General features: G+C 37.1%; 3 protein-coding genes across 13 annotated transcripts in view; all 3 read left to right on the top strand.

The window, feature by feature from the left end:
* The window catches only part of CARNMT1 (carnosine N-methyltransferase 1), a 51,206-nt gene extending 38,927 nt beyond the window's left edge, over positions 1-12,279 (top strand). For 3 of the 5 annotated variants that reach the window (XM_082401458.1, XM_082401457.1, XM_082401460.1), the window contains one exon: positions 501-3,952. In XM_082401458.1, the coding sequence (XP_082257584.1) occupies positions 501-541 (41 nt within the window). In that variant the 3' untranslated portion in view covers positions 542-3,952. Of the gene's footprint in view, positions 1-500; positions 3,953-5,246; positions 6,171-12,178 lie in introns of those variants that run through there. The other 2 variants (XR_014247285.1, XR_014247286.1) reach the window with 2 other exon arrangements.
* A 607-nt stretch (positions 12,280-12,886) lies between these two features.
* Positions 12,887-18,194, top strand: LOC309633106 (uncharacterized protein C9orf40). The gene is made up of 2 exons (XM_082401530.1): positions 12,887-13,554; positions 17,621-18,194. The coding sequence occupies exons 1-2, from the start codon at positions 13,126-13,128 to the stop codon at positions 17,777-17,779; spliced, it is 588 nt and encodes a 195-aa protein (XP_082257656.1). The 5' UTR covers positions 12,887-13,125; the 3' UTR covers positions 17,780-18,194.
* A 130-nt stretch (positions 18,195-18,324) lies between these two features.
* Positions 18,325-25,651, top strand: part of TRPM6 (transient receptor potential cation channel subfamily M member 6) — a 217,030-nt gene continuing 209,703 nt past the window's right edge. For 4 of the 7 annotated variants that reach the window (XR_014247276.1, XM_082401322.1, XM_082401325.1 and 1 more), the window contains exons 1-2: positions 18,325-22,566; positions 24,441-24,586. The gene's annotated coding sequence lies outside the window, so the exon portion shown is untranslated. Of the gene's footprint in view, positions 24,587-25,651 lie in introns of all 7 variants that reach the window. The other 3 variants (XM_082401319.1, XM_082401318.1, XM_082401315.1) reach the window with 3 other exon arrangements.

The following is a 25,651-nucleotide window of genomic DNA, read 5'->3' as shown; positions in this document are numbered from 1 at the left end:
CTTTCAATAAGTGGTAGCTGACCATTATAATATTGGCCTTTGTAGACTGAAAAATACCAGGTAGACAGGGTGGGAGGGCAGGTGTAAGAGGGATATTGTTTACTGTATGTACTTTTGTACTGTTCAGTCTTTTCTTATCATGTGATTATAAGGTTTCATGATACTTTGACTATTGTGTTTTAGTTGTATGTTTATTTAGAAGCATTTGATTCATTTAAAAAGTAAACAACAGGTTTGTTCTTAAAGATAAAGAAAAGCAACATATTATAGTAGTTTAGAGTTCAAGCTTTGGAATTAGACTTCTTGAGTGTGAATTCCAGTTCCACCACTTATTAGTGGTGTGACCTTGAGCAAAACTGTTGTTGGTAAAGTGGGATTACTAATAGTGCCAATCTTAGGGGGTACTTGTGTGTAATAAATGAATTAATATACAGAATATGTTTACAATAGCACCATGGTTGTCATCATCATCATCATTATGATTATTGTTTGCATTTCAGGTGGAAAAAGAATCTGTCTTGTCAACATATACTGTGAATGATCTCTCCATGATGAAGTACTACTATGAATGTGTCTTGTTTGTGGTCCGTAAACCACAGTAATGGTCTCAAGTGGTATCACAAGGAAAAAAGCTTAATAATAGCAGATGCTGAAATAAACAACTCAAAGTCGACTATCACAATGACGGGACACAACCTCAAGTCAGTGGTGCCTTCTTATTCCTAACAGAATTAAGAAATAGCGTCTATTTTCTTAATATGTCTATTGCTTTTTCAGAAACATACTATGCCATGCATATTTGTACTACACAAGTAAAAATGGAGGAAATGTCTTCAAGTATACATTTTCCTTGAAGCCCAGAATTATCTTTCAGTAGAAAAAACTTTATCTCCAGTGTCTTCATGAAGCTGTCCATTGCAAGTCTGCCATATGAATGACTAATAGTATTGAAGTCCATACTAATCTCCTTTTTTGTTCTTTTGTATGCATTGCACATGTTATTTTTAAAAGAGTCTAAGGATCCTCTGTCACTTTCAACATCTGGAATTGGGAATTTTGTTTACTTTGGACCTAAGGAATCTATACATCAAATGTGCATCTATTCTTTTATCATTCAGATTATTTGATTTTATTTTCTAGCTCAGCTGAGTTTATAGTTAGCATCAAACATTTCATTTTTATGAAATGCTGAATTCATAGGATCACAGGCCAGTAAAATGCATTTTAAATAACTGAGAAATTAAGTCTTTTGGCCACACTAAATTGAACGCTTTTTGAAAGCATACTCATCATGGATCACTCTGAAATGTATGAGATTACACCATTCTAAGTGAGGCACAAAAGCCTTTATTAAAGGTACTGCTCGGAAACTAGGGACATAAGAATAAAATCTGCCCATTTGAAATGTATGATTTCAAACTATAAATGAATACAGAGTTTGTCAGTGAGATGTTTACAATAATGTCTTTTCTTTAGGTTACATGAATTACAAAAGCAAGCACTTTTTTTCCGTTAAAACAATTATATACTAGTAAAAACTGTCATGATAGTATTAATGTGGAGAAATTTTGACTATGAAATTTAGGGATACATTACTGCCCATGGTCTGTGTCTTTGATATTGTAAGAAGCAGCCATTAATATAATTTCAGATTAATACCAATTTTGTTCCCTGATAGCTGTAGCTAAAACAGTATATATGCTGCTTTAAATTTCTACCTCTAGCGGATCTTTATTGGAGGGAGTTTTCCTTTGTATTTTTTTAATGTTTATTATCCTGTTTTCCAGTAGCTTGATAAGTAGAGATGACTAATTTAACCTTTTCTTGGAGAAAAGGAAGTAATATTGAATATTTTCACAGATGATTGTGATGACATTAAGTGACCTCTGTGGCAATTTGGATTAGATAGACTTAATCTCAATAATGTGCTGGTAGCATAAATGTCATGTTTTCATAGGAAAACTTACTTAGAAATCTTTAGACCTTTACTGTCAGTTAGGTGCGGGGGAGTCACTATGCGATTTGGCATCTTACCAGTAGGACCTTTTCTGCGTACACTACAGGAGCTCCTGTGGCCTTCATGCCCATGATGCAGTGAAGGATTCCGTGAAGTTAATTTGATTTGTCAAGTTATGGACACGTGTATGTAACCTGTTGAGTGTTTCTGAAAAACTGTTTCTCTTTTTTGTGTTCCTCAATACTTGGCAGATATTCACTTAGTGGGAATTCTCCTTACCTACCACATGGATGAACTTGAAATTAATTGCCAGGGGAAAAACACCCCAAATTTATTATTTTCTTTTAAAGAAAGAAACTTAAAAGGAGCATAAGTATTTTTAAAAAGCCATTGAAAGGAAAGGAATCATACTGTTTGTAACTTAGAAATGCTTTTTATTCACTGATTAATATTCACTTTTTTACAACTTGTATCAAAACAAACGATCTTGGTTTTCTCATAGAGGGAAAAACAGGTTGACACCAAGGGGTTGGCATTATTACTTAAAATTTTTGCTATCAGGTTTTATTCTTTAATGATGTTAATTATATTTCTAAATTATAGCTTATATTTTAGTTAATTCTGAAATCAGTTATTTCATTTGTTTCTAATTTCTCCCTCATGTTATGAATACTGTTTTTTAAATGTACTTCACAAATTTGCGTCACTCTTTTTCTTATAGCTTTTGTAGTTAATCTAAACTTGAAAATTGTGGTATCAATCAATGATAGAGGTGTCACTGGAGGATTTAATTTTGTATTTCTTATGTGTAGAAATAGCTACTAAAGTGTGTAAGCCTTAAAGTTTAAAACATTTTTCTTAAATAACTCTATACACAAATGTTTTCATTCATTTTCATCAAGTGGGAGGAGATAGGTCATTGTGCTTGCTTTTGTTATTGTTTTTTTTAAAATTTCCATAATCTGAAGCAGTGCAGGCTAGGGTATATTAATCAAGTGAGCAAGATGGGATATGTAAAATATAAAGAGAAGCTGTATAAATCACAGTATAAAATTATGAAGTTTGGGAATTGTAAAATGTACTGTATTTATATGTAACTCTCATTCTAAAAGTTGCCACAAAGGCTGAATCGGAAGCTTCATGTCTGCATGAAATTTCCTATATTTTTAATGTGTATGATGGACTTAATTTTTCTTGAATATTAAAGTCTGCCAATTGCTATGAAACAATATTTGCTTGGTTGTTTCCATCTAAATTACTCATAACCATAGACATGGGAATTTTAATTAATTGAACACATAATACTTTTGAACCCTTGGATTAGCCTATTTTTATATGCATCTAATATGATTACTTGGTTTCTGAGTATGCTAGGCCTTATGCTAATTAATCTTGATCTTTGGTTTTGTTAAATAATCAAACAAGAATTGTAAAGGAACCAGTAGAAGAAAATTCCAGGACCAGCCATTAGTAGGATGAGCACTTAACTTGCACTTAGATACTTTTCCTGAATTATTATTTGTGATCTTGGGCAAGGTGCTCCGAGTTTGTTTTCTCATCTATAAGAGAGGATTGATACCACCTATTTCAGCGGGTTTTTATGAGGTCGTATGTGCTATCTGTGAAATATTATACAGGTGTACCTCATTTTATTGCGCTTTGCAAATAGTGCATTTTTTACAAATCGCAGGTTTGTGATAACCCTTGTGTTGAGCAAGTCTATCGGCACCATTTTTCCAACAGTATTTGCTCATTTCGTGTCTTTGTGTCACATTTTGGTAATTCTTGCAATATTTCAAACTTTTCCATTATTGTATTTGTTATGGTCATCTGTGAACAGTGATCTTTGATGTTACCATTGCAAAGAGATTATGACTTGCTGAAGGTTTAGATGATGGTAGCATTTTTAGCAATAGGTATTTTTAAATTAAGGTATGTACATTTTTTAAGACATAATGCTACTGTACAGTTAATAAACGACAGTATAAACATAACTTTCAGATGTCCTGGGAAACCAGAATATTTGTGTGACTCACTTTATTGCGATATTAGCTTTATTGCAATGGTCTGGAACCGAGTCTGCAATGTCTCTGAGGTATGCCTGTATGTGAATATGTGAAAGCACATGGTGGACCAGTAAATGTGATTTCAATCTGTGTTGACTGTTGTATAGTGATAGAAAAAGATGTATAGTGATAGAAAAAGATGAAGATTGGTAACAGGACATTACTTTTAATATTTATGGTGACCCTTTGAAAAAAGTTTCAGTGCAATCTTAGGGAAAAAAATCAAAGATGACAGGTATAAGTATAGATTCCAAAAGCTTGGTGGGAAGTGTAAAGAAATATAATAGTAGGTAATGGGAGAGAGGGCACAAGTAAAATTTAATGGAGGGTTACCCTCACTTTTACAAACATGCTAGTAGTACATGCCTCATATATATGTTTATTTCTCTTCAGTAGCTGTTTAGAAGTGGGATCATTGAGTGTGTATGTGCACTTTCAGTCAAGTTGCCTTTCAAGAAGACTACCAATTTACATTCCATCCAGCGTTTGAGAATAACTTTGCATCCATTCCTGGCCAGTACTAGATATTGCTAAGCTTTCCATATTTTGTCAATATAAGTATCTAATTTTAATATTTATTCTTTTAACTACGAGGGAAGCTGAGCAATTTGCCTAAGTTTAAGGGCCAAAGAGAGGTGTCTTTAATCTGCCAGTCTGTAGGCTCTCACCTGGCAGACCAGACCCAAAAGTTAGTAAAAACGTAGTGAGGTTCATTAAGCGGAGGATTGGCCAGAGTCGTGAGGACTGTTCTGAGTTCTGGCCTCTGAAGACTGACCACATCTGCTTTTGGTTTTACGTAGCTGGCACTGAGGCTGACCAGCAGCAGCCCATTGGACCCCATTTGTTGGATCTGTGGTTTGATATTTTGTTACTATTTCTGTAATGTTCTTTGCCGTTATCTCTTCAAATATTTCTTCTGCCCTGCTGTCTCTTGCTTCTTGCTTCTGGGGCTTCTATTACATGTACATCAGATTGTCTTGTCATTGTCCCACAACTCCTGGATGCTGTTTTTGGTGGTTTCTTAGTTTTTGTTTTGTTTTTTACACTTTTTAAAAAAATTTTTTCTGTGTGTTTCAAACTGAATAGTTTCTTTTTACCTGTCTTCAAGTTCCTTGAGTCTTTCCTCATCTTTGTCCATTCTACTAATGAAACCGTTGAAAGAAATTTTATCTCTGATATTATGTTTTTTATTTCTAACATTTCCATTTATCTCTTTTTTGTAGTTTTCATCTCTGCTGAAATTCCCTGTGTATCAGTGCATGTTGTCCACCTTTTTTACTGTATCCTTTAATATATTATAGATATTTTAGTCCCTAACTGATAATCCCAATATCTGGGTCAACTCTGAGTCTAGTTCCATTAATTGCTTCATCTGCTGACAAGGGCTTTTTTTTTTTTTCTTTTTTTTCCTGAGTCTCATAATACTGAATTCCACTTACTGTGTAGAAAAAAAACAGAACCTGAAGTAAACAGTATTTATGCCTGGGTGTAAATATATGCCTCTCAGGCAGGCATGGGAGGTTGAGTCAATCTTAGAAGAACTTGAGTTGGGTTTGCGTCTTGTTTTTGTTATCACACAGCATCACAGGCTTCAGATTCCACTGGCAGTGAGCTGTTGTTACCTTGTGTAGGACAGAGTTCGTGAGAGGAAAGAGTTGCACACAGAGAGAACATTGGAGATCTAAGGACAGTGCCCCTGGAGTAATCTGTAGAGTACTGATCAGTGCATGTGTGTGAGATAACTAGATACCCAAGCCAGAGGAAAAAAAAGCACCCAACAAAATAAAACTCATAATATATGATATCCAATCAAAAATTACCATGTGTGCAGGGCTTCCCTGGTGGCGCAGTGGTTGAGAATCTGCCTGCCAATGCAGGGGACACGGGTTCAAGCCCTGGTCTGGGAAGATCCCACATGCCACGGAGCAACTGGGCCCGTGAGCCACAATTGCTGAGCCTGCGCGTCTGGAGCCTGTGCTCCGCAACAAGAGAGGCCGCGATGGTGAGAGGCCCGCGCACCGCGATGAAGAGTGGTCCCCGCTTGCCACAACTAGAGAAAGCCCTCGCACAGAAACGAAGACTCAACACAGTCATAAATAAATAAATAAATAAATAAAAGAACGTGAATTTCTTTAAAAAAAAAAAAAGGAGACAATTTCTTATTAAAAAAAAAAAAAAATTACCATGTGTGCAGAGAAAGAAGAAAACACCACCCATAAAGAGGAGAAAAATCAATCAATTGAAACCAACCCAGAACCAACAATTAGCAGAGAACATTAAAATAGCATAACTGGGGACTTCCCTGGTCGTCCAGTGGCTAAGACTCCGTGCACCCATGCAAGGGGCCCGGGTTCAATCCCTGGTCAGGGAACTAGATCCCACAGGCCATAACTAAAGATCCCCCATGCCACAACTAAAGACCCCACATGCCACAACTAAAAGATTCCACATGCCACAACTAAGACCTGGTGCAGCCAAATAAATAAATATTTAAAAAAATAGCATAACTGTGTTCCATATGTTCAAAAAGTTATGTAGAGACATATAAAACCCACATTGAGCTTCTAGAATTGAAAGGTACATTGTCTGGGATGAAAAATGTATAGATTAACAGCAGATACAGCAACTATGCAAAACAAAACACTGAGAGAAAAAAGGCCACACTGGCTTTTTTGCTGTCCCAAGCTCATGCCAGGTATGCTCTTGCTCTAGGACATTTGTGTTTGCCATTGCCTCTGCCTACAATCACTCCCCATATATATATACAACTTGTCCCTTCATTTTCCTCATGTCTCTGCTTAAGTCTCCTTATCAGAGAGATCCTTCTTGCTCACCTTATATAAACCCTCCCTATCCTTCTTACCCTGCTTTATTTTTTTCCTCAGCATTTGACAGATGTACTTGTTTATTGTCTAATTCCCCCAATACAAAGCTTCGGTGGGAGAGTCAAGGGATAGGGATTTTAGCTTTGTTTATTGTTGAAACTCTAGTGTCTAGAATTTTGCCCAGTCACAGCAGATGCTCAAAATATTTGTTCAAAGAATAAATTAATGACTGAACATAAGATTGTGAAGGGGCACAGGAGTACTTCTGATATGAGTACCTGGTTGGATGAATGATGGCTCATAGGGAATACTGGAGGATGGAGTATGAGACGCCTGTGAAACACCCAGGTAAAATGAAGAATAGTCATTCATTCAACAATATGTAAAGAGCTACTAATACATGCCAGGTGCTGTTCTAAGTGCTTGAATATATCAGTGAAAAAAAACCAAAGAACCCTACCCTCAAGGAGCTTACTTTCTAGACAGGGAGATAATAAGAATAACAAATAAGTGAATTATATAACAGATTGGAAGGTGCAAAGTGCTATGGGGGAAAAAAGGCAAGGGAAGTCTTAACATGGGTAGTGCCGAGTGAGTTGCAATTCTAAATACGGTGGTGAAGTCTGGACGCATTGAGAAGTTGACAGGGATCTGATGCTCAGGGGTGAGGTTTATCTGTTAAATTGGTAATAGCATCTGCTGCAGTTTTTAGGATTAAATGAGATATGTGAAAGGTCTGGCAAATACGTAGTTGCTAAAAATTTTTAAACCACTTCCCTACCCTAAACTGCTGTGAGGCTTCATTCAATCAGTCTGAAACAGGCAAGTTTAAAGAAAAGCAGAATAAATTCATGAGAGTCTTCTTTACCAAGAAGACATTAAGAAAACTTCTTTGTTGCTTTGTTGTTACTAATGATGAGTTCTGGGTTATTTTCCACAAGAAGTATTGGGGAAAGAAGTCAGAGTGCTTCTAACGAAATTATAGGATAGGTAGAATATCCTACTGGGTCAGTATAAAAGTGCTTCTGGGACAGGGCAGGGGTGAGAAAGAAGGGTTTCAAGATTTCTGCTTTACACGAAGTGGTACTGTGTTAACTTCATATAGACTAAGAAGTTAAAGATGTATACTGCAATCCTTAGAGCAATCTCTAAAAATTAATGCAAAGAGATATAGTTAAATGTTAAGAATTAAATTAAAATGAAATTCAAAATATTCAGTTAATCCAAAAGAAGTCAGGAAAGGGACTTCTCTGGTGGTCCAGTGGTTAAGACTCTGCGTTCCCAATGCTGGGGGCCCGAGTTCAATCCCTGGTAAGGGAACTAGATCCCACATGCTGCAAGTAAGAGAGCCCACATGCTGCAACTAAAGATCCTGCGTGCCACAACTAAGATCTGGTGCAGCCAAATAAATAAATAAATATTTAAAAAAAAAAAAAGTCAGGAAAGGAGGTACAGAGCCAGAAAAGAAAGGGAACAAACAAAATAAATAGTACAACAGCAGACCTAAATATAGCCATATCAATAATTTATATCAAATGTTAAAGGACTAAACATTCCAATTAAAATTCAGAAATTGTCAGAATGCCAGAAAAGCAAGATCCAGCTATGTAAGTTGTCTGCAAGAGATAGGTTAAATGTAAAAATACAGACAAGCTGAAAGTAAATGGATGGAAAAAAAAGATATACTATGCAAATGGTAAGCATAGGAGGGCTGGAACAACTATACTAATCTCAAATTAAGACAACTTCAAAACAAAGAGCATTATCAGAGAGAAAGATGGATGTACATCAGAGACATGACAATCATAATACGTGTGTACCTAATAATAGAGCTTCAAAATACATAAACAAAAATTGATGGAACTTAAGGGAGAAACAAAATATCACCATCATAGATGGAGATTTTTAACACTCCTTTCTTGGCAATTAATAGAACTATTAGACAAAAAAAAAAATCAGTAAAGACATAGAAGATCTAAAAAACAATATCAACCACCTTTACCTAAGTGACATTTACTTACGTGACAGCACTGTGCCCAATACATGCAGAATATATATTCTTTTCAGGAGCACGTGGTACATGCACCATGATAATTCATATACTGGGTCATAAAATCTCAATAAATTTAAAAGGATTAAAATTACACAGAGTATGAATTAAAGGGGAATGAAATTAAGCTAGAAATCAATAAGAAAAAGATATTTAGGGAAATCTCAGATATTTGAAAAATTAACACATTGAAATAATCCATAGGTCAAAAAAGAAATCAGGGAAATTAGTATTTCAAACTGAAAGATAATGAAAATATATCAAAATTTGGGCGGCTGCAGATAAAGAAGTGCTACAGGGAAATTTATAGCTTTATATGTTTATCAATGATGCTAGAGGTTAAATCAAAAGAACCTAGAGAAAGAAGAACAAAGTAAACCCCAATTAAGTAGAAATCAAGGAAACAGAAAATACTATGCCAACAAATTTGACAGCTGGAATGAAATGGACAAATTCCTTGAAGCAATGAATCTGGTACTATATAAAACTTGGAGTAAACTAATTTTTTAAAGACAGCGCAGGAGTAACAACTCCTGAGTAATAACTCAAAATGTTGGAGAAAAAAAAAGGTATGGTGTGGGGGGAAAAACTATTTACAAAAACTATAAAGTGCCTAGGAATAAACCTAACAAAAGATACATAAGCTCCTTGCAGTGAGAATTATAAAACTTTATTGAGAGACTTTTTAAAAGACCTAAATAATTTGAGGCTATAAAATATCATTGAAAAGGAAATGGGCTCCATATTGTAAAGATGACAGTTCTCTCCAAATTGATCTATAGTTTCAATGCAATTATGATTCCAAAGGGTAATGTAATGCTACAAGATGACTGTACATGGAAGAGCAAAGGGCCTAGTAGAGTCAAGATATTCCTGAAGAACAAGATGTGGAGGATTGCTCTAAAGATATCAAGGATTTACTACAAAGCTATGGTAATTAAGACACTGTTGAATTGGCCCAAGATAGCAAATAGACCAATCTAACTGAATAGAGAGCTCCCCCAAAGTTGTGTGTATTTATGAAAACTTAACTTGTGACAAAGCAGGTACTGCATAACAGTGAAAAAAGGACAACTATTCAATTTATGGTGTTAAGAAAACTAGTTATTCCATACAGGGAAGGAGAATGAACTTGAGTCTTTTTTCACACCACAAAAACACACAAATCAATTCCACATGGATGAAAGATTTAAATGTGGAAGCAAAAATATAAAACCATAAAATGTCTAGAACTGGGACAGGAAAGGACTTCTTAAACAAGATGTAATATGTGTAAACCAGAAAAGAAAACACTGATAAACTTGACTACATTAAAATTAAGGTATCACAGAGAGTAAAAATACAAGACACAAATTGGGAGGAAATATTTATAATATTTACAACACCTACTACCCATAAGAACATTGCTTTCTAGACTATAAAAGAAGCTCTTCCAAATCAGAAAAAACCCAACTAAACCAATTTTTTTAAAGGGCAAAGAATTTAACAATCCTTTTACAAAAAGCTAGAGATCCAAGTTGGGCCAAGCAGAGACTGGGATTAGTCAGGGTGGTCTTGAGGCAGAGGTGGTGGTGAAAGGGCCAATGCCTTAAACAAGACAAAAAAGAAGCATAAACTAAACAAAGAAAAGATTGATAATTTAGACCACATTTAAGTTTAGAACTTGTTCAACAAGACACCATGCAGAGTAAAGAGCCAGGATTACTGCTCCAGGAATGGTCCATAAACCATATAAAAAGATGTCCAATTTCACTGGGGAAATACAAACTGAGGCCACAATGAGATACCATATCACACTGCTCCGGTAAGACCATACTCAGTTTACTGGTGAGGATGTGACAAAAAGGCATCTCTCGTCCTCTACTAGAATGATAAACTGGTAAAAAGCACTTTGGGAAGCTTTGGCACTACCTAGTCCAGGTGAAGTTAAACATATTCTACAACTCAGTAATTCCACTCTGTAGAGACATTCTTGCACATGTGCCTTAGAAATTATGAACAAGCATGCTCATAGCACACTTTGTAACTGCAAAAATCTGAACAAACTGAAACGTTTATCAACAATGAAGTGGATTCATATGATGGAATACTATACTTCATACAAATGAATGAAATATGATTACATGCATAAAAATATGAAATAAGAAAAATAAGAAAGCAAATGACCCAATTTTAAAATTGGGCAAAAATAAAATAAAATAAAATTGGGCAAAATTTGAACATTTTACCAAAGACGATATACAGATAGCAAGTAAGCACTTAGAAGATGCTCAACATCATTAGTCATTAGGGGAATGCAAAGGGATAAACTACAATGGGATACATGAGATACTTATTTAGAAAGATTAACATTAAAGTCTGACTAAACCAACTGTTGGAGAGAATATGTAGGAGCTAGATCTCTCATACACTGCTCGTGGCAATGTAGAATGGTACAACCACTTTGGAAACCAGTTTGGCAGTTTGCTAATAAGTTAAATATACACTTACTATGTGATCCAGCCTTTCCACTCCTAGGTATTTATTCACCCAAGAGAAAAAAAGCCTATGTCCATACAAATGTTCTCAGCAGCTTTATCTGTAATAGCCCCAAACTGAAAGCAACCTACATGTCCATCATCAGTGAATGGATAAACAAATTGTGATATATCCATACATATATATATATAAAAATATAAATATCAATAAAATAAATGGAAAATTACTCAGCTATGAAAAAGAATGAAATCTTGCCATCTGCAACATTATGGATGGACCTAGAGGATATTATGCAAAGTGAAGTAAGTCAGAGAAAGACAAATATTGTATCATTTTATTTATATGCGGAATCTAAAAAACAAGTGAGCAAACTTGAGAAGCAGTCATAGATACACAGAACAAACAGGTGGTTGCCAGAGGGGAGGCGGACGCGGGGATGAGAGGAAAACAAGAGGAAATGGAAAGATCAAACAGAAAAGCTACTGTTTATTACCCTACTTATTATATTTCTGTGCTTATTAATAAACAACTGGTTGCCCTATCTTCTCACAACAGCCTTGAGGTATAGGGGCGTGGGGTAATTAATATATAGGTAGTACCAACCAGTTAGAGGACAGTTATCTTCCTTGCACTCTTTTCCTCTAGAAGATCATAGTAGTTTCTCCCTTCAAAGCACTTATATATAATTTTCTTCCTTACCTTCTTCTTTACTTGGTTACTGTCTTTATTAACTATTAAAATATAAGGTAAATACCTTATATGTTGTTATCGTCTCCTCATTTTCTTTGACAACACACACAAGTTTGATATAGCAAAGGTCTTGGAATCTCACTTTTGATCACCGCGCAGAGCAAGCAGGGAATTCTGTGCGCTTCCCACGTAATTTAAGAGGCAAACGATTTTAGGTTTCAGTCGGAAGAGGGCTGTGCTCCAGGATTAGCTCTTAGATGAGCGACGCATCTTCTCTGCAACTTCATCAGTGAATTTTTAATCAAAAGATCAAGGAATGTGGTGCCTACTTCACCTTCCACAACAGCCACTGCAAAACACGCTCGTTGGTTTGTTTTCTTTTGTTTTGTTTTTGCATACTGGCTTTATCTATTTCCCTCAGCCCCGACCCCCGTTCAGCAGTCTGTCTGGCGTAATCATTTAATGTAGCGCTAAAGCCTGTTAATACTAATTTATTAAATTTGTATAATTCTGTTTTAACCTCCGGGGGACGTCCCGGCGACCACTGACTCAAGGAAGGGAATATTAACATATACACTTTAAGCTCGGGATTTGCACACCCCTCTCCCCGTCCCTGAGGAAAAATCACACCCTCCAAGGACACCACCACTCGGCCTTTAATAAACCTGCCGCGGCCTTCCCGCCTCGCCCCGGGGCGCGCACTTCCGGCCGCAGGGGCGCTCGGGAGCTCGCCCCGCGAGCCTCCACCAACCAAAGGCTCCGCCTCGCCGGCGCGAGTGCGCGCGCGCACATTTGTGCGCAGGTTCGAATCTCCGCCGCTTCGTGGTTGCTCCTCAGCGTCCGGCCGCACCTCGGCGGTGGCGAGGGCAGCGTGCGCGGGCTGGGCCGCACCGGCTGCCCCGCCCCCTCCGCCCACTGCACCTTCCAGCCGCAACCTCGCCCGGACTCGGTCCTCGCCCTTCCTAGCGCTCTGCACGCTCCGCCCTCGCCCTCCGCCCCCACAGCTATCGGCGCTCGGCCTCCCGCGCCCGGCGGGCTCCGCCCGAGCCTTCGGGGCCCATGGCCAAGCGGCGTGCGGCCGAGCCCCTGACGTTCCACGTGCCTTGGAAGCGGCTCCTGCTCTGCGACTTTCCTGAGGAGCCGCCGCGGCCACCGCTCTGGATCCCGCCGCCGGGGGCCTCGCATCCCGAGCAGCCCCTCGGCGTCCCAGAGCTGCCCCGAAAGCGTAAAATCGACGCAGGGGGTATGACTGAGCCTTTGGTTTCGCCCAGCAAGCGCCGCGACGGCGGGGACACTGGCGCTCCGGACGGCGCGGAGCGTGAGGGCCGCGGCCTGGAGGCCGGCGAGCCGCCGCTGCTGCAGCCGCCCGTGCGGCCCCGCGGGCCAGGGGAGGAGCCCCGGGGCGTTCGGCCCCCGAGGGGCGGTGGCGACGACGGGGCGGAGCGCGCAGAGTCCCTGCGGGGAGACTGGGGGGCCGCACCGCGCCAGGTAGGGGCTGGCGGTGGGCTGGGCGCTCCGGCGGGGGACGGGAGGCGGGGCCCGGGGTGAGGGAAAAAGGGTCACACTTTCCCGGGCACTGCGCGTCCCGGGAAGGAACCGATCGTTCCCCTCTAGACTCGTGTTCGTCACGACGCCCCAAAAGATGAAAAGCCGGGATCCTCGCCGCAAGAATGAACACCGACCCCCCGCCCCAGGCAGCACACCGGGGGCCCCAGAGCCCACCTTTGGCAACGTTTTGGGAGAGTCCGACGAGCTGAGAGCACTAAGCTAAACTAGGGGGAGACAGATCGTTGGGTGAGGTAGTAGACGTGACCTTGCACCTTCAGCATCTGTGCTGTCCAAGAGGGAAGCAGGGGCGTGGGTCATGACAGACTGTAGAACTTGGGGAAGACGTTGACCGTGAACCGCAATAAGTTAAGCTCAACAACAAACGTCAGAGAAAGGTGTACTGCGTCTTCCTTGGTTTAAAGATGATTTTTTTTCTGGAATTCGTGATCGATTTCTTTCTAAAGAGGGTAACGAATGTGGTAGCCACCAGTTGGACGTCCTTTAGGCATGGTACAGCTCTTTTGGTTGAGAGGAAGGGCCTCCGTATATTGGGAAAAGGCAGTTTTAAAATCTGATCCTATGAAAAAGGATCGTTGAGAATTAATTTGGTTCTTAAGATCAAGCGTCTGTATGAGGATCTTTGGAGAGCTCCTCTTCCTTGGGAAATGAGCCTGCCCTATCACTGCACATAAGATCTGTCTAGATCTGTGCTATTTAGTGTGGCAGCCACTAGCTGTGTGACACAACACCTAAAATGGGACTCGTCCAAATTGAGATGCACTCAAAGTAAAATACACACTAGATTTCGAAGATCTCAAAAAATTTTATATTGAATACACGCTGAAATAATCTGGAGATATTGGATTGAATAAATTATATTAAAATTCATTTCACTTATTTCTTTTACTTTTTTAATATGGCCATCAGAAAATTTCGAATTACGTTTGTGGGTGGCATTTTGTATTTATTGGGCAGCGTTGGTCTAACCTTTGGAATTCAAGTTGCGTTTCGGCAGTTCTGGGTTGAACCAGGAGCTTTGGGGGTGGAAGAGCCAAATGTAGAGCCCAGACTTCACCAGATTCTCTTCAACTACTCCATCATAGCATCCTCCCCACGTTTTTCCATTGTCTCAAGTATCTTATGCAGAATTTATCAAACACCTTGCCAATAAAATACAGTAGTTGGGAAAGATCTATTTCTGTGGTCATGAGAAATTATCCTTTAGGTATAATTATTGTGATGAGCATTTCTGGATGAAACTATAAATTGTAAATATTTCTACCCACAGTTTTCTTGGAATTTAGAAAACATGAGCCTTATTTAGATTTTTTTTTCTTCAGACTGCTTTTAGATAGCACTTATGTTTTGAAAGTAGAATAAAGAATTAGAATTTCCAATTAAATCATGTCACACCAATGTGCAAAACCTGAAAAAACAAAAATCCAGAGTGACAGTCATCCAGACCTATTTGGTATGGAGATAAGTACTGTGTAGTTTGCAAACTTGACCATTTTTGGTACCCAACCCATACTTAGGCTTGTCTTTCCTACCAGAATATACTGACTGCAGTATGCCACAAATTGATAAGAGGGACATGGAAATGGCAGGTAAGCAAAGGAATTTTTTAGTAAACTGACACAGACATTTGCTTAGAATCTCCTAGACACACCTGTGTCTTCTTCCACAGCAGTGACCACATCTGACAGCTCTATGCTTCTTGTAGTCACTACAAGCCTGTGACAGGGAACAAGCTTGCCCCTAGGGGTTCCTTCTTCATCAAGACTAGTCCCCTGTTCTCTTTTGGCAAAAGCCCAGAAACCCTCATGTTCCTTTCTGTTTTTGTTCCTTGAGCTGCTTCTTTGTGCAAACTTAATTTTCTCCAGCTTCCCTCTTTCTTTCCTGCCACCAAAGATGCATGGTTTTTGTTTTAAGGGTCTTACAGCCAAGGGAAAATAGGATATAGCAAAAACATGTAGAAGTTAAAAAGCTTTTTCAGTTCATGCAGCAAATGTCTCCCTGGTTCCTGTTTTGCTCAGAAAAGAGGTTAAGTCCCTACCCTTACCCTTGGGATCTCATTTGGGAAGAATTTCCTCAAATATGTCCTTTCCATATTGAGGATGCAATCTAGGCAGAATCGTGGTACCTATTTTTCTGTCCTAGAACCTCAGAATATTTGAGTTGTTTCAGGTGTTTTTTTAACCGGACAACTAAAATAAAATCAGATATTACTTCAATAAATATTCATGTATTTTCTCATGTTAGTGTCACTTTAGTGTCACTTTATGCAGATTGAGTACTCTGTCGGTGCTGACCCTTACTGTTAAATACTTTAAATAGAAAGGAAGCAGAAATGTTGTGATTTTGGTTCATAGTGATATTGGTTCATAGGCTTCTTGGGATATAATAACTAGCTATATTGGGCACTTATAGTGCTAAACTGTAATTTGCACAAGAGCCTTTCTGCTTTTTTACCAATGATGAAAGAGACCTAGGTCGAGATCAGAGTTAACGGGTGGAGGAGTTATCATGCTAGCCCAGGTCTGTCTGGTGGCAAAGTCTGTGCTCTTAGCTACTAGGTTATAGTGACCTCATTAAGGATCTTTTTTGGTTTGTTTTTATAAGTAGATCATTTGAACAATAGTTTTTTTTTCCAAAAGACAGAGAAATAGGTCCTTGTTCTTAACCCTATTTACTTATTAAAATTAAGTTTTTCTTGGCATCCTTTGAATTATTACATTTTTATCCCAGTGTTAAGGAATTCCAAAGAGACTCTTAATTCTCTTAAGCCTTAGTGTCTAAGGCAGTGAATAAACTTATTATTGAGAAGACCTGTGCTCCCCATTTAAGTAACTAGCCACATGTGGCTATTGAGCATTGAAATGGGGCTAGTCTGAATAGTGCTGGAAGTGTAAAATACCTGGCAGATTTTGAAAACTTTTAGTTAGACAAAAAGAATGTAAAATATCTCATTAATTTTTAAAAATATTGACTGCATGTTGAAATCATAGTATTTTGGCTTTATTAGGTCAAGTAAAATTTTAAGATTAATTTCACCTGTTTCTTTTTACTTTTTTTTTTAACTGAAGTTACTAGAAAATTTTAAATTACATGTGTGGCTTTCATTATATTTCTGTTGGTTAATGCTGCTGTAGCAAGTATGAACCTAAAGTACAAACACAACTTAGTAGACTAAATATAGATATATAGATATCCATCTGGGAAAGGTGTTAACCTTCAAAGTGGTCACTTTGGAAGCCTATATGTAATTGCAATGCCACTTCCTTTGCACAAAGTATTTTAGTTTTGTGCCAGTTTTGAACTTCATTGGAATATCAACTTCACTTAATAGTTACTTGAAACAATTTTATAGCCTGTTAACAGTAAGCTGTTGAATTTTGAAGGGGCCAGCATTCACTTGGATTTATCAGTTTTGGTATCTTGACTCATGTCTTGTACAAAATGGTATCTTTAATAAAATGACCAGTTTAAGATTTTCTTGTTATTTACCATGTTTTTATTCTAATGCTTTTTAGAAGGTTGTCAAAATATTTTAGCCTACGTCAAGTCAATCCCTTAAAATACCAAACATCAGGAAAAAGACCAAAAGTAAATTTTAAGATGTGTGCATGTGTTTTTTAAATAAATTGTTTTCCTCACTGAAAGGTAAAAAATTTTAAGACCATCTTCAGGCATTATTTTTTGGTTGAAAAATGGAAGAAAATTCTGGGAAGAGAAGCTCTTGGAGGAAATTCTTTTAAATTTAAACTACTAACAGGAAATACTTTCACAAATTCATGAATATGAAAATGCACAGATTTGACTGAGTCCATGAAGTACTTTGATTAGGCAGAATTAAAAATATATATTTGTTGAAGATGCAAAGTTAAAGACTGCAAAATCTTAACGTGAGTTTGCTTTTAAAACAGAAAAAAATTTATTTCATGAAAAAACTTAATTTTTTCTACACCATTGATGTACTTTCATCTCTCTCTTCTTTTCACTAAAGCTCGATGAAGAATTTTGGCAGTATAACACCTTCCAGTACTGGAGGAATCCTTTACCACCTATTGATCTGGCAGACATTGAAGATGTAAGTGAAGACAACCTGACAGAAACAACACTTCAGGACAAGAATGAAGTTGTTGAGATCGATATGGAGTCCTGACAGAAGGAGCTGAAGAAATGGGTTTTTCTGAATTTGAGGAGACATCTCTAAGTGAATTTCTGTATTCTTAAGGAAAAAAGTTATTTTCCATATTTGATGTGATATCATCCCCAAACCTGAAAAATGAGGAAAAGTTGAGATAAATGCCTGCAGTCACTACTATACCTCCCGAAAGGGATTTGTCAAGGATATAGTGCAGTTATAGGAGAAGTATTTTATGTATGCATTCTTAAGAAAAATTTATGTTTAGGTTCTAAATTTGAAGATATCAATCTTACAAAAAGGAATTGTGACAGTTTTAGAAATAGATGGGAAACATTCAGATATTCCTCTTGTTGCACCAAAAAGTTAATTTGTGGTACATGAAATGAATATTGTTTTATAATAACTTATTAATAAAATGCTTTCTAATACATTTCATCGACTCTTCTTCGTTGAACAAATAGCTGACTTAAACATCTATGCAAACTTAAAATGTGGGGGATTCTTTCTGAAACCTGGTATTTTAAAAGAGCTTTCTAAATGTACAGTAGTGAAAATTTTAATTTGGGTAGGATGTTTGCATAACTTCCAATATTTAACGTTTGTTAAACTTGACTTTGGGCAATCAAAGATGGATAAAGAACAAAGAGAAATGAGTAGGTGCTTCCTTCCCCCTTTTCCCAGGATAGGAGGAAAGAAATTTATTTTATTTCTTTTTCTTTTATTTTTTAAATTTCTTGGTTTTGAATTGCTTTGAGGGCATGCTGTTTATTGCTTATTATTTTAGACTTGTACTTGTCAACACTGACAACACTTCAGATGGGCCCCACTCTTGACAAATTCTCATATAATTGTTCTGAGGTGGGCTTTGGGTGCAGCTATTTTTTTAAGCACCAGTCTTCCTTCTTCCCATTCCTCAAATGAGCAGGCCAGTTCAAGAACCACTAGACTAATGATTGTTTTTCCTGTTTAAAGGAGATAACTAACTTGAGCTGAAGCACTGCCTCCTTAGTTAGCTTTGTTTTTATTTTGCTCTGTTGATGGCTTTGTTACAACTGAATTATTGTGTCATTATTACTGTTTCATTGTTAAATAAAGTAAGCAATTTGTGTTTAAGTTATATTAATAACTAAGTTACTAATAACTTAATAATTAAGTTAATTTTTGCATTGCATTCAGAATGTTGGCTTTGTAATTGACTAACTCATCTTGCTTGTATATTTTTTGTTGTTGTTAATGACATTAGATCCAAAATTTAGGAAAGATGATAAATGCCAATGAGAGAGAGAGAGAACCACCAAGGTTTTGTGTGTACTGTAGGATTTAAGTATGGGTTGACATTAATAATATTCTAGAACAGAAGACAAACTGTATAATTAAGGGTTTGAAGTCAGACAGTTCAAAGTCTTGGCCTGCCACTTTCTACCTGTGTAACATTAAGCAAGTTATTTTTCATCTCCAAGCTCCAGATGCCTCACTTGTAAAATGAGAAACAATAAATAGTATCTACCTCAGACTATGTTTATTATCAAGCAGTATACTAAGTACCTGCAACATCTTGTTTAATTCTCGTAATGATCTTATGGGTTCAAAAAAAATAATTGGAATAAATGTGCTTCCTATAGTTGCACTTCATTCCACTTTAAATTGCTACTAGAAGTTTAAGAATAAGAGGGGATTGAAGAAATAGCAAACAAAGCAGGCAGGCGGGGGGAAGAAGCAGTTAAAGTACTGTGGAAAGGATAAACTTTCTTCCTCCTTTCTCTTTGACCTGAGGGTAGGAAGGTGTTCATTTTTTATTTTTGGAAGGTGTCTATTTTTGTGCACTGCTCTTCCTAGTGCCTGAACAGTGCCTGCCACATAGTGGTCAGTCAATAAATATTGCATGAACGAATGAATGGGTGTTCCTATTTGTTGATGGGAGAGTCATGCCAGCAATTTTAGACCATTTTCTAAAGATGCAAATACAAAAGTTTTGTTACAGAGATCCAGTAGTAAAACATTGGAAATGTGCTAACTTTATTATATTTATTGTATAGTAACGTAAGGACTAAGACATGTCCCCCGGATGAACAATAGGAGGTGGTTACTTTGACAAGAAGTTTCATCGGACACCACACTGCAGTGTCTGAGTGAAGGAGATCCAAAGAGTAGCTTGGATGACTTTTTCAAGCATATGTCAAAAAACATCAAAACCATAAGGTAGGACTTCCCTGGTGGCACAGTGGTTAAGAATTTGCCTGCCAATGCAGGGGACAGGGGTTCGATCCCCAGTCCGGGAAGATCCCACATGCCATGGAGCAGCTAAGCCTGTGTGCCTTAACTACTGAGCCTGCACTCTAGAGCTTGCGAGTCATAACTACTGAGCCCATGTGCCGCAGATACTGAAGCCCACGGCCTAGACCCTGAGCTCTGCAACAAGAGAAGCCACCGCAATGAGAAGCCTGCACACTGCAATGAAGAGTAGCCCCTGCTCGCCACAACTAGAGAAAGCCTGCGCACAGCAACAAAGACCCAACGCAGCCAAAAATAAATAAATAAAACAAAAAAAATAAGGTAAAGATTCACGGAAAACACTTGCTGTTAACATGTTAAAAGATTTAATATTTTTATGTAGGTGTATATATAAGTACAATGTAAACATTTGCACATATATGTTAAATATGTATAATATACACATGCAGAGTGTGTGTGTGTGTATATATACATATATATACAGAGAGAGATTTGAAATAATTTTGTCCTTTAAAAAAAAGTTGTTAATTTAGTAACCCTCAGGTAACTTGGCAAAATTGCATTGTGGATAAATTGAGATGGAAATTAAAAAGTAGGTTTTTCTTTTTCTTTTTTTTTTTTTTTAACTTGTATGCCCTTCACCCAGATTCCCTATTGTAATATCTTACATTATCACAGTATGATTATGAACATGAGGAAATTAGCATCAATATAATTCTATTATACTTTGATGAGGACATGGAAAGAGTGACTTCAGACAACTCGTTTAAAGAATATATGTCAAAAACCTAAAAAAAAGGAAGGTTCAGATTTCACCATTGTCTTATTAACATCCCTTTTCTGTCTTATTAACATCCCTTTTCTGCCTCAAGATTCAATCCGTGTCATATATTTAGTTGTACCTCCTTAGTCCTCTTTAAACAATTCCTCAGAATTTCTTTGCCTTTCATGATCTTGATACTTTTTGACGAGTATTCTGGTTAGTTATTTTATCAGATGGCACTCAATTTCTGTTTGTTACTTCCCATAATTATGCATTTTTGATAAGAACTCCATAGAAGTGATGTAACCTTAGTGCATCATACCAGGAGGCATGGGATGTCAGTTTGTCTCTTTATTGGTGATTGTAACTGATTACTTGGTCAAGGGGGTGTCTGCCAGGTTTCTCTCTTGTAAAGTTACAATTTCCTCCTTTGTAATTAATAATTATCTTTTGGAAAGATACTTCGAAACTATATAAATTTCTCATTCTGCCCACAAATTTTAGAATCTTGATGATTCTTGCCTGAAATACTTATTTCTCTGGTATCTGTCAAATGGTAATTTTCTATTTCCATCATCCCTAGTATATTTATTTATTGGAATTCTACTGTAAAGGAAGACCTTTCCTTTCATCCTCATTTCTATATTCAGTTGTTTATATCAGTATAGACTAATGAGTATATATTTTATTCTATGAGTTATAATCTGTTACTATCATTATTTTGTTGCACAAATCCTAGGTTTAGCCATTGGGAGTCCCTTCAAGTTGGCTCTTGTGCCTTCCCCTTTTTAAATGTATTTTATTATTTATTGTGTGAATACTGGTTAATATTGGCAGTGCACTTTTGCATTTACAAGGTCTCTGGATGGAAATCAGTGCCAGCTGTGGCAACTCTGTTACTCACTAAACAGTTTGAGCCTTGGTATCCTCCTCAGAAAATGGGGACACTAATACTTCCCTCAGAGGAGCAGAGTTGGGGTGAAATGATATGGTGGCTGTGGGGAAACCATAGTGGGCACTAAATACATATCTCTCTTCTTTTACAGTACTTGAAATGCATGTATTCACTATCTTTCAGATAGGTAGATGGATAGATAGACAGATAACTATTAGTGATCTCTCAATACCTGAAGTTGATTGAGGAAAACACTCTAGGAAGATCAGTTTTAAAGAATTTCAGCTGTTGAATTATCTGGAGTCCACAGACCTAAACAGTAATACCATAACACCTTATATTTGTTGATTGCTGTATCTTGTATTCTAATGATATGACCCTGTGATAGGCAGAGATGGGCCCCAAGATTCCCAGACCCTGTTGTTAACATCCAGTTATTTGATCAAACACTAATTTAGGTACTACTTGAATACCTTTGCAGATATAATTAAGGTCTCAAACAAGTTGACCTTAAGATAGGGAGATGAGTTGGTGGGCCTGATCTAATCATACAAGCCCTTTAAATATGGGTGGAGAGGCTAGAGAAGTCAGAGAGATACAGAGTGGAGGAGGGATTCAATCTGAGAGTAATTTTCATCTGGCTTTGAAGATGGAGGGAGCCCATGTGACAAGAACCTGAGAGCAACCACCAGAGGCCGAGGGCCTAAGTCCTGGTGACAACCCAGAAAGAAAATGGGACCCCAGTCCTACAACCTCAAGGATCAACTCAGCCAACAACCTGAATGAACTTGGAAGTGGATTCTTCCCCAGAACCTTCAGAAGGAACATAGCCTGGCTGACACCTTGATTTCAGCTTAATAATACTCTCAACAGAGAACGTTACATGTCAAGCTGGACTTCTGACATTTAGAAGTGAGTTAATAAATTAATAAATTTTGTTCTGTTTTTCCAGGCTGCTTAGTTTGTGGCAATTTATTATGCAGCAATAGACAGCTAATACAGACCCCATCACTTTTTAACACTTCCTTAGCTTCTCACACAAGATGTTTGGCACAGATGTTTCTCATGTAATTTCTCTACCCTAGTCCTGAAATTATTTCTCCAAAAAGCCCTGATTCCTTTATTAGAGAATGGTATTTAGAAATGAGCTCAGTGCAAGATCTGCTCATTGGTATTGGGTATCATTCCTTTTAGGTCCTCTCAGCTGACAGAACAATAAAATATATTTTGTGTATACAACTAATGTGTTTCTATATGTATCTGTATGTTTTGTCTATATCTGTATATACATATTTTAATTATTTATTTATTTTTATTTTTGGCTGCACGGCTTGTGGGATCTTAGTTCCCCACCAGGGATCGAACCCATGCCCCCTGCAGTGCAACCATGGAGTCCTAACCACTGGACCACCAGGGAATTCCTATACATATTTTTAAGTGGATTTTTAAAACATTTAAAAATATTTAAAAACACTTGAATTCATACTGATAAACATGACAGGGTTCATTTTATCTTCCCATCTTTCCTTATTTGTAACTCCTTTCTCCAACTGTGAGAAAATGAGGCTTTTCATCCACAGTATATTTATTTACTCAGTCCTCAAATACATATAACATAGTTTGTAAACTGCTAACCCATACTTCTGTAATAAGTAGGTGGCTAATTAGAGCAAAATATTTGTATACACTTCTTTTTGTCTTTAGTCTTTGGATATGCAATTAAAATATTGTTTCCCAAAGTTACTTCATTTGATTCTATTTTCCCATCCCTCTCTTCAAAGTGGTTATGTTATTTATTTGTAATATAGTTGGATTCAGTTGTTTCTATTTTGTTTTGACTTTCCATCTATGTTCTTTTAATTTTATAAGTTTGTAAAACATTCACATAGTTCTACAAGTCAGAACTATACAAAAATGTATCATCAGAGAAGTCATTCCCCATAAATATTTTACCCCACTCTCACTCCCCTATTTTTCCTACTTTGTCACTTGCCCCTGTAAGTAAAAATCTCATTAATTTCTGATCTGTTGTTTTTATTTTTGCACTAGTGGGCAGTAGACATGTAATTTCTTCTTTATTTATATATATAATTCATACAAATTTATTATAAAACTATGATTCTAATAAATGAGTAATGGACATGCATTAAACTACAAAAAATAGTTTATAAAAGAAAAAATATACGTGAGTATAAAAAATAAACATTTCTAATCAATTGTGGTCCTAAATTTAAAACAAGATACTATAATATTTTTCTATATAAATTGGCAAAAGTTGCAGATAATGCTTTAGTTTTAGTAACACCTTTCTGTAAAGCAATTTGATAATATGCTTTCAGAGCCTTATTATAATTTGAACTGGTAATTCTATGTCTAAAAATTATCCTAAAGAAATAATCAGAAAATTAGATGCACACTTATTATTTGTAGTGTTATTTGTAATAGCAAAATATTAGAAATAAAAAACAGCTTTAAAGAGAATGGATGGGTAATTTAAATATGTGTAATAGAAGATAATGAAATCATAAAATAGTGTTAAGAATTTTTAATGATATAGAAAAATGCTTAAAAATAAAAAAATTAGGACTTTAAGAGTTGATCAAGGCGGAGTAAACTCAGTACACTCTCTCTTTCCCACTAATTACAACTAAAAACTCTAGCTAAAACATACCTGTGGTCTCTGAAAACTAAATGAAAGCATTACTGGATTGGAAACAGAAGTCAAATTTGGCAAAGCAACTCATACAGCATTAAGTTTTCTGGTTTTATTTCTTACTCTTCCCCAGCTTTGAACCAAGAGTGAACACCCAGCAGAACTGCAGTGGCAGCATGGGCAGCTCAAATTCTGAGAGAAGCTTCACTTTTTGGGTAGAAGACCAGGAAAGGGAGCTGCTTTGAGCAGGAGAGAGAATTCTGGAGGTGAGAGAGCTGGGTAAGTGATCCCATAATTCTGTATATAAACTGGCACTAATCCTGGGCTCATCCCTAAGGTACACATGCATGGCACAGACTGAAAGCTATATAGCAAAGGCTTTGAGAACTAAACAACAGTATGAACTTCTGCCCAATTTCTTCACTGATGTCTGAGTGATGCATGCATGGGACCGGCACATAGCAGCCCAGCCAGGACTTTGAAAACTGAACTGACCTGAGAGCCGTACCTACAGAAGAGACAGAATTTATGGTCTGAACCTAACCGGGCGGAGTGCCTGCTTTTAAAAAAAAGTCAGCATCCTCTAGAGGATTTTAAAAAGTCCCAGAATCTCACAACATAATATTCAGGACACAATCCAAAATACTTAATATGCGAACAATCAAGAAAATGTGATCAATTTACAAGGGAAAGGTAATCAGCAGATGCCAGTTCCAAGATGAGACAGATGTTAGAATTATGAAAGTTATTTTTGTATTGAAATATAGTTGATTTACAGTCAATATTAGTTTCAGGTGTACAGCATAATGATTCAGTATTTTAATAGATTATACTCCATTAAAAGTTATTAAAAGATAATGGCTATAATTCCCTATGTTATACAATATAGCCTTGTTGCTTATCTATTTTATACACAGTAGTTTGCATCTTTTAATCCCATACCCCTAATTTTCCCCTCCCCCCTTCCCTTTCCCCTCTGGTAACCACTAGTTTGTTTTCAATATCTGTGAGTCTGTTTCTGTTTTGATATATATATTCGTTTGTATTATTTTTTAGATTCCACATATAAGTGATAATATAAAGTCTTTCTCTTTCTCTGTCTGACTTATTTCACTATGCAAAATATTCTCTAGGTCCATCCACATTGCTCCAAATAGCAAAATTTCATTCTTTTTTTATACCTCAGTAATATTCCACTGCATATATATACTACATCTTCTTTATCCATTTGTCTGTTGATGGATACTTAGGTTGCTTCCATGTCTTGGCTATTGTAAATAGTGCTGGTATGAACACTGGGGTGCATGTATATTTTTGAATTAGTGTTATTGTTTTTTCTGTATA

The sequence above is a fragment of the Balaenoptera borealis genome (assembly GCF_965194805.1).
Source record: "Balaenoptera borealis genome assembly, chromosome: 8".
NCBI lineage: Eukaryota > Metazoa > Chordata > Mammalia > Artiodactyla > Balaenopteridae > Balaenoptera > Balaenoptera borealis.
The sequence above is the reverse complement of the archived record's forward strand: the minus strand, read 5'-3'. Positions and strand labels throughout refer to the sequence as shown.

Bases quoted from the DNA above. Each gene is read 5' to 3' on its own strand.
- LOC309633106 (XM_082401530.1), top strand. From the start codon at position 13,126: ATGGCCAAGCGGCGTGCGGCCGAGCCCCTGACGTTCCACGTGCCTTGG. The intron at 13,555-17,620 runs GTAGGGGCTGGC...TTTTCACTAAAG, and splicing joins GGGGGGCCGCACCGCGCCAG to CTCGATGAAGAATTTTGGCA.